At 43.8% G+C, this 8957-nt stretch overlaps 1 protein-coding gene, 1 long non-coding RNA gene and 1 pseudogene across 2 annotated transcripts in view; 1 reads left to right on the forward strand and 2 right to left on the reverse strand.

Annotated features, from left to right (window-relative positions):
* LOC112484908 overlaps window positions 1-1590 on the reverse strand; it is a 21774-nt gene extending 20184 nt beyond the window's left edge. Inside the window, exon 1 of the long non-coding RNA XR_003048294.1 lies at window positions 1002-1590. This is a non-coding gene — a long non-coding RNA (uncharacterized LOC112484908). The remainder of the gene's footprint in view (window positions 1-1001) is intronic.
* Window positions 1591-1858: 268 nt separating this feature from the next.
* LOC112484925 lies at window positions 1859-1975 on the forward strand (annotated as a pseudogene).
* Window positions 1976-5864: 3889 nt separating this feature from the next.
* Window positions 5865-8157, reverse strand: MID1IP1 (MID1 interacting protein 1). The gene is made up of 2 exons (XM_006918257.3): window positions 7888-8157; window positions 5865-7636 (listed from the first exon to the last, which is right to left on the reverse strand). Exon 2 carries the CDS (start codon window positions 7366-7368, stop codon window positions 6817-6819), a length of 552 nt encoding a protein of 183 aa, XP_006918319.1. The 5' UTR covers window positions 7369-7636; window positions 7888-8157; the 3' UTR covers window positions 5865-6816.
* Window positions 8158-8957: the final 800 nt, after the last annotated feature.

Raw genomic sequence — 8957 nt, forward strand, 5'->3', positions numbered from 1 at the left:
TTTTAGAAAATAAAATTTGCCACAGGTTCTTTGGAAGTTTTCGATTTCTTCTTTTCATTTTAAGTCTCCTCTTTTTCCAGTCTATTTGTCTCCCTTATATAATTGCCCTTCTTGGTCTTTCTTTGTCCCTCACTCTTTCTACTTCAAAATAAGGTCAACTCTGAGTTGGCAAACAGTAGTCTCATAAAGTGATAGAAAAGGACTATAGTATGTCCACAGAGGGACACCTAATTGCTGGAATTAAGAATTATTCAACCATCTTCACTGACAAAAATAGCCTTATCATATGCTTCAACCAAATTTTTGCTGCCTTTCTAGCCAGAGGAAAAGGGACCACAATCTGCTATCACAAGAACATGATTACCACCCTACTCCACAGGTTTCCAGTGGTGGGAGTGTCCCAAAACACATTTTGCCTTTCTCTACCACTCCCCTTATCACGCTGACACAGGGAAGGTGGGGTGACATTTGGTAAATTTGGAAAGACTAAATTAGGCAGGCTTATCTTGGCACCTCCTTTTTTCCATTTTGGCCCAATCTGGCTGCAGGGAGTGGGCTTTTTCCTCTACTCCCAAACCCACTAGAAGGAAAGGGCTGCTGCTTTCTGAGATTCCTCCCAGTCCCGAACACCTGGATTAAACATCTAAATTTCTGGCACTTCCCCACCCCCCAACACACACACACACACACACACACACACACACACACACACACACACACAACAACAACAACAACAACAAAAACACAACAAGTATCAACAGAAACTAAATTATACCCCAAAGTATACATGAGTTACAAGCTGCAATGTCAATTACATGTCACAAAATACTACACCTTGTTTTGAATGACTAAAGTACACTGACTACACTCCTTGCATTCTACACATAGTTTAGCTACTATAGAATATACGCATGTTTTTTCACAACGTCTATGTTTCATTTTTTAAAAAACAAGGCTTAAAATTAATATCGCGTTGTGATCAACTGGAAAATTTTAAATACCTTGGTCAGAAGCAACAGTGTGGTACTTTTGTTTTCATCTTTCCTTGACTACGAAACAGGAAATCTCCTCAATTAGATGTCTGCTAAGAAGAAGAAAAAATGCCATTATCCAAGGACACAGTAAGTTCTGTCAGATATTTCAACATGGTGGAAGAGTAGTCAGGTTATAATTGGCCCTATTGAGCTCACCCACAAGCTACAACATTCTTTACCTCAGCAGTGTTGTATTCAAAAGGGGAAAAAAAGCTACAAAGTTAGTTTCTACCTTTGAAAACATCAAATGAATCATGTTCAGTTTCATACTGTTAACTGCATGCTAGTTGATAAAAGTGCACATATCAACACTAGTAAGGTTAGTAATGAAAAGTAAAATAGATTCTAGAAAATGCCCCACCCCCAACATTGTTTATTTAGCTAGCTAAAATAAAGAACTGGGCTCTATGATTTGCTTCTATTTTCAGTCTATTTATCAACTGTGTTAGAAAGCCCTTTCTCTAGACAGTTCAAGTTCAAAAAGTTACCATCTATATCCCTGTTCTTAACTAAATTATAAGAACTTTCTCCAATGAAAATGCTTACCAGTTTGAGATTATTGAAGTTGGGCACACTAGCCGATAAATTTTAAAAACTGTGTTTCAAAGTGTTCTGAAACAATAGACCAAGAAGTAATAAAATATAAGAAAAAGAATAGGAAGGTACCAAAAAAAAAATGTTTCTCTTGAGAATAGAGAATGCTAAAACAGGAAGGGCTGATGAGATAGTTGTGGTTTTAACAGGCCTTGTTTAGACAGATGCATAACTATTAGTTTTCTGCTCTAACTTGACCAAGATTTTTAATACTAAAAAGAAAACAGATAGTCTACAGCTATACCACCCTGAACATGCCGTCTCATCTGATCTCGGAAGCTAAGCAGGGTCGGGCCTGGTTAATACTTGGATGGGAGACCACCTAGGAAGACCAGGTGCCGTAGGTGTTAAAATAAAAATAAATAGATAGATAGATGATAGATAGATAGATAGATAGATAGATAGATAGATAGATAGATAGATAGATAGATAGAGAGATAGATAAAATTGAGGAAGTGAAATCTTCAAGATTTTATGAAAGATGTATCCATTTGGGTCTTCACTATAATTGCTACCATTCAAGCACTGAATAGGAAGCAGCTGGAAAAATTCTGTGCACAGATGTGGTTTTCCTTTTCCTTAACCAACACTTCATTAATTAACTAGCATTCTTTCAATGGAGCAGGGAGACTCCTGAGGAATTTGGGAAATAGAGAGAAAAACCATAAAATCCTCATTTGCCAATACTGGAAGACATCTTAAAGTTTGAGCTGCTTTCACCTCTTATTTCCTTTCTGTAGGCTTTCAAACCCTTTGTTTATCCTAAAACCCAGGGGTGGGGGTAACCTCCAGCCTACACTCCACCTCCTTATCTTCCTACACAAGCTCCATCCTTGGACAATCCATTTGCATGTCCAAGCCCTATCCACCATCCATGCATGTCCACCATCAAGAGAATAAACTCAATGCAAATGCCTGTGAAATCCTTGGAATGGACTCAGGGCCATTTGGACAGGGTACTCTGGGGACCCAGGTAATCAAGTGTGGTCTGGAAGTAGGGCACGGTTCTGGTCCTTCCCTCAGCTCTGAGGACTCTTTGCTCTATGGAGACTCGCAAGGCCTTACAAGAGCTAGCATGGGGGTGCTCTAAAGTGGGTTTGGGGAGAAGTCATAGTTGCATGAGGCAAAGGATACTGGCTTCCAGATGCAGAAGCGGTTATTGGTAGTAGACTGTCATAATCTTCACCGCTCATCAGAACGTTCTACATAGTTCCACATGAACTAACTGGAGGCTTAATAAAGTGTTTAGAGTAACTCAAGAATGACTTTTTCAGTTTCTCTGAGTTATTAAAAAAATGGATATGATCTTAAAAGAAAAAATAAATAATTTTGTTTAAGTAATCTTACAAATTAAAGCAATTTCGCCTTGATCAGAAACTACATAAAGTTCGAAATTTTAAAAAGACTCAATTCATTTAAAGAGAGTAATCAATAGTCTACATGCTTAAAATTTTCATAATCTCCTGATCCACATTTTTCAGTTTGTTGGGGGTAAAAATTGCTTCTAAAGTTTTAAAGAAAACATTGCTTCTGTCATTATTTGGTGCAAAATTCTTCAAAACAAATCACACGAGGATGTAATGATTGGTATAAATGTACTAGATATCTCATTAAAAGATAATTACCTTAAAGAAAAAAGGAGTGTATGATATAAGATTTGAGCCCTCGAGCCTTCAAAACTGTGTCTAATTTTCAAACATTTGAGAACTACAGAAGAAAGGGAGAAGGCACGGGAGGAGGAGAAATGCTCTTTCCTAAATGATTTTTGTTCAGCAACTAAAAATAAGGGGAAATGATGAGGCGTATGCAAATGACAATAACTTCCATTTCTTAAAAAAAGTGTTAAAAAGAAAACTAGTTAGACTAGTTTTCAAGTTGGTCCAAAGAATAATAATCCCAGCTTCTGTGATGGGCTCTCTAACAATTGGGTTCAGGTTCAGAGAAAGAGTAAATTAGGACAGATGGCTAAGGAACACTATAAATGTAAAACATGTAAAAGCCCATGTGAGCAAAGCAGTAAGCTGTTTTAGAGGCCAAAGCAGGCTTCTCAAAGGCTTTGGTGTGAGTTTTTCATGTAGAAAATTCCTATCGAATGTAAATATCTGGATGATAATCAATTGCCATCTGTTTCTTTTTGCCCAGTTCATCTATCTGTGCCTTCCTTTTAGTCACAAACTGCCACATGGATGGGCACTGTCATACAACCAGCATCTCTGAGAGCTCTAATTTAGGGAGAAGCCACACAATGTTTACAACATTTAAAATCTATAGACTACTTTGAGCTTCCTCAGGAAAGACCTTCTGAAAATATAAAGTCCCTTGTCACATTATCTCAGAGGTTAAGCAAAATTTAAATAGCTTGAGAAGTTCTAACAGGTGAATTTGTTGAGGATTTGACCTGTTTTGCTTCATAAACTGATGAATAAAATAGTAGTTACTATCAGTGGAATAGTACTTATTGGGCCTGGGAAATCTTATGGGTTCATAAAGACTCCAGTCTTTTTTAACAATGATCATCATGACTCCTAGGTCAAAATTAATTCACTATTTATATATAAAAATACTCTTACATAAAGTTACATTTTCAAAAATAAAGTTAACATTCATAGCTATTTACGACTTAATCTTGCTATCATATACTTTTTGTATTCTATATACTACAGGAACATTCTGAAAAAAAACTTGCAGTTAGCATCTCATAAACTTTTTGATATTATCTTCCCAAACTGATGTTGGTTTTAATTCAGGCCCTTCCTCAAGACCTTGAGAAAGGAAATCGTTTACTTGCTGTTTCATGTCTGTAATTGAAAACTATGCTTTTCCTTAAAATGGACATATCGTCCCATGCTTCATATACGCCTGGAGCAGTCAAGGGGGTCAACAGAGACGTGAACCAACAACCCTGAGCAGTGCCTTAAGAAACTTTGAAGCCTCAGACAGTCTCTACACCGTCTCATTTAATTCTCACTGCAACTCTATAAAATAAGCATTGTAGTTATTATTATGCCTAATTTCAAATGTGACAACAAGCTCGAATGGTTAAATACTCGCAATTAATAAGTACTAGTAACGAGAGGATTTGAACCCAACCTTCTGGCTCTAAATTCTTGGAGTTTCTTTCTACGACATGGCTTCTGTGGTCTCCTTTCTTTGTATTCTTTGTTTGCAATATTTTAAAGGAGATACAAAACAAGAGGCCGTATTTCTTACTTTTGGAGCTACCTCGCTTATCTTTATATATTAACGATTAACTTTCTCCGGCAACGGCAGGCACCCTAGTCTTGAAACTTCCCCATTTTTTTCACTGCTGCTAAAAGCTGATAATAGACTTGAGCTGCCCACACCAAAAACAAAACAAACAAACTCTTTTTTCCTTTTTCTAAACTACAACATTGTATTTTAAATTCAAGTTCTAGGAGCTTAGAGATGTCTCATGACTGCAAGCTTGAAAACTTAAGTTGATCTAACACTTATTTCCCCCTAAACAAATAATGAAATAAAGAAAATACAGAACAATGTATTTCTCCCTTCCCACCATCCCAGGAAAGCATCATAATGGCACCTAAGAAGTGTTCACAAGGGCCCAGTAGCAGCCTTGACAGATATGCTGTCCATAATTGCAGACTGGCTCACTGAAAAACTGGAAGCATTGCTGGACGCTGCCTAACAAAGCTTAGTACTTCACAAAGAACTAGTAAAAGAAGCCAGAGCACATGTTATAACACATTTAAGTATCTCTTATGATCAACCTAAAACACTTGTAAATAAAGACCTGCAAGGCGTGTGCACTAATATTAGCTGGCCTTTTCTAATTCTTCACTGCTACTAAGTAGACAAAAGACATTTCTACTTTTAAAATAAGTTTTTAATGCCCCAAAACACTTTAGTTTGTGCTTAAGGTTCTTAAAACATCAAAATGTTAATTTAGCACTTTAATAAGCTGGTCAACTTGGTTAGAAAATGCAATATATGAATGTCTAAATACTTTGAATATTTATGAACTTTTTGTTGTGTTGTATGGGCCTACCTTGGTACTGAACTAGAAATAAAAACTAGTAAGTAATTTTGTCTGTAGCTACTTCTCAGACAAATCTGAATGCTGAGAGATGATTATCCAGCATTTTGAAATACCAGAAGGAAAATAAATTTTACTTTTGCTATAAAATCAATTAATTTATTTTTATTTAACTAATAATCCATTCATTGACAAATTAAAGAGCAACAACTTTTGTCGAGTTTTGTTAACACATTTGCCTTTTATTTTTTAGAATAGTCTACATCTAGATTTTAAAAAGTTTTAAATAAATTTAAGACATAACAACAGTGGAACTCTTCATCATTCTATGTACAACACTGATAGAATGTCAGTTGGTTCCATTTCAGATAGGTCCACTTTCTCATGTTATCATTTCCACTGGCTGAGTGGCAAGGTTCGTACAAGCTGACACAGTGCCAACTTATACACACTGGGATGGGGGCAGGGGTGGCATGAAAGGCATGGGGTAGGCGTGCCACAGGACAACTATACTGTGTAACAGAAAATCGTTAATAAAGTAGTACCGGTTATCCACAGACATTGCTGTTTGTGCGCTTATCACAATGGAATCGCTTAAATTTCAGAGCAAGGAGGAGATTCCAAATATTTAAGACAGGGCCACTGTTACAAAAAGAAATAGTGCAAACAGGAAAACTGATGCAATCCTAGCAACGCTGCGGCCTCCATCAGCCCAACCACCAGGAGGCGGGAGGCTGCTGCGTGCCCCGCCTTCCCCAGCACCCAGCTCGGGGCGGAGCTCCAAAGTGTGGCAACCCAGCGCCGCGCCCTGGCATGGCCATTTCTCGGCCCTTCTCCGGAAAGAACAAAAAAGAAACTCCAGGAAAGGCACAGGCTGAATGCAGGGCGTCAGCCCAGTCCCATCCCCACCAAAGAAGAACACAGACCCCCATCACCCCGTGGGAGGGAAGAAGATCCTTGATTTGCACCCCCACCCGCCACCACTTCCTTCTCTTCTCTTCTCCCAAAAGAAGCCCCCTCCTCCGTGCAGCCCCACTGCGCCCCCTTCACGTACACAGCTCCCCAACTTCGCAGTCGGCCCATCGCGCCCTACGGCCAGAAATACAGCTTTGAGGAAGTAGAGGGTGAGAGATGGGGCCGGGAAGGGTGCTGAGCAGCCGCGGGCGGCCCGCCTCAGTGTCCCCAATTGCTGAAGCCGATCTCCTGCTTATATCTGTTGGTGAGGATGTTGGCTTTGCGCGTAAGTTTGGAGAGCACAGTGTGCAGCCCGCGTAGGTGGTAGTGAAACTGCTGTTCCAGGTCCTCCTCGCCGGCGTCCGCGCCCTCCAAGTGGCTCAGATCCACTAGGATGTCCTTGGACTTCCAGGAGCTGCCCTCCTCGCTCCCCGCTGGCGGAGGCGGCTGGTGCAGAACCCCCCATTCGATGTCGTTGCGGATGGACTTGAGCAGCACATAGTGGCTGTACATGTCCCGGGAGGGCGCAAAAAAGCTGCTCTTGGCACTGCCGGGGCCGGGGGCCGGGGGCGTGCCCTCCTCCAGGCAGCCTCCACTGCTGCTTACCTCCACGCTGACGTCGTTGTCCAGCCCGGGCTCGGCCAAGGGCACGTCGCGCAGCAGGCTGGGCACCATCACCGTCTGGTCCATGTTGTTCACCGCGCCGATGAAGCGGTTCATGGCGTTAAAGAGCGAGTGCTTCTGGTTGTAGGTGTCACAGATTTGCATCATGGTTGCCGCACGGGCGCCGAAGCACAGGGGCACGGAATGACCGGCTGGGGAGAGGGGGTGCCCGCCTTCACGAGATCTCAGAGGCCCGCGCCGGGGGCTTGGCTAAAGCCGGACTGGCGGGATTTTCAGCTCCTCCTCCGCCCTCTCCAACTCTCGTCTCGCTCACAGCCCTGCCCTGCGGGATGCGCGGCTTCTCAGGGCTTTGGCGTCCTAAAGCTCGCAATGGCGGCTCGTGGTCTGTGGGTCGAGCCCTGGCTTGGCTGAGAGACTGGGACGAAAGAGAAGATTATTCACTCGGCTAGGATGCCTGGCGCCCCCGCCCGCGCGCACCTCCCTTTCCGATTACTGCTCTCTTGGGACGGCGCTCAGGTGGCTTCCGGAAGCCGGGCTGTCCCACCTCTTTGCCCGCCGAGGGCCGCGGCAAGAACGAAGGGGTGCTCCCCACCCCCGTCGTCCTCCAAAAAGCCTGAGTCCAAGCGCCTATGCTGACGGGGGCAGAGATGGGACAGGGGCACCCACCTCCTCCTGCTCCTCGAGATCCTCTTCTGCTGAGTAGCTCAGAGTTCTCGCTTTTGGAGGCTGCTGCCTGCGGGCGCTGCTGTAGTCAGTGACCGGCTGCAACTGTGGGCGGCTGTGGTGGCGTCGGCCCCCTACCCATCCCAGGTGCTCAATTTATAGAGCCCAGAAAGGTGTCGCCGGCGATCAGAGCCACCCCCGGTGTCTCCTCCTCCCGCCTCCCCGTCAGTGCAGATAAAAATCCTGAGCCGGGATGACCGCGAGTAACACTCTCCGGGACCTTTCTATGGTGGGGGCGGAGCGCGCCTGGCAAGCTCCGCCTCTCGCCTGATACCCAGGCGGAGGGAGGGCGCAGTGGCCAGGCAGGGCTACAACAGCCGCACCCCACCAGCGCGAGAGTAGATCAGGCCAGCGGGGGAGGGCACGGCACTGCGAGAGTGAAGAAGGCGCTAGCGTCCGGACTCGCAAAAGGACAGGCTGGTGTGGCGGGGTTGGGAGGACCTTGAATGCGATCTCAATGTGAGATGACCGAAACGCACACGCCCCAGTTGCAAAGTGAGCCCCCCAACCCCGCATCAATAGTGGCTGCAGACCAGAAATTACTGTCTTGGTTTATTATTAGCCGTCGGGGAAGAGGACCCGTAGCAGCCGCAACTCTGTCCTGGGGCTCTTATGTAAGAAGGGTGGTAGAGCATGCTAGGTGCACGTGGACACATAGTGCTCCTGCTGTGGCTCTGGCTTTGGCCGGCTGCTGGGGGAGGGGAGCCTGTGAGGCGTTTGCTTTCCTCCGGTTGAGGTCTCCCAATCTTTCCTGTAACAGCTGCTGCCAGGGATGAAAAGTGACCCACCATTGGATCTGCACATTTTTTTCCCAAGAGATCAAATGTGGCATGGGAAGAAGTAGCCAAAATTCCTGACTTTTGTCCAAGTCTGGCTACTCAGAGATGCTGGAGAGGGTGACAGTAGTTAGGACTGGTGTTAGGTCTTAAATCATTTAACAGGAGGGTCCGGGAAGGTGTCCAATAATATTGGAGGGTGAATTTAAAATGTTCCTTTCCAAAGATAGCTCTTAA

This window comes from Pteropus alecto, unplaced genomic scaffold, assembly GCF_000325575.1.
Source record: "Pteropus alecto unplaced genomic scaffold, ASM32557v1 scaffold28, whole genome shotgun sequence".
Lineage (NCBI taxonomy): Eukaryota > Metazoa > Chordata > Mammalia > Chiroptera > Pteropodidae > Pteropus > Pteropus alecto.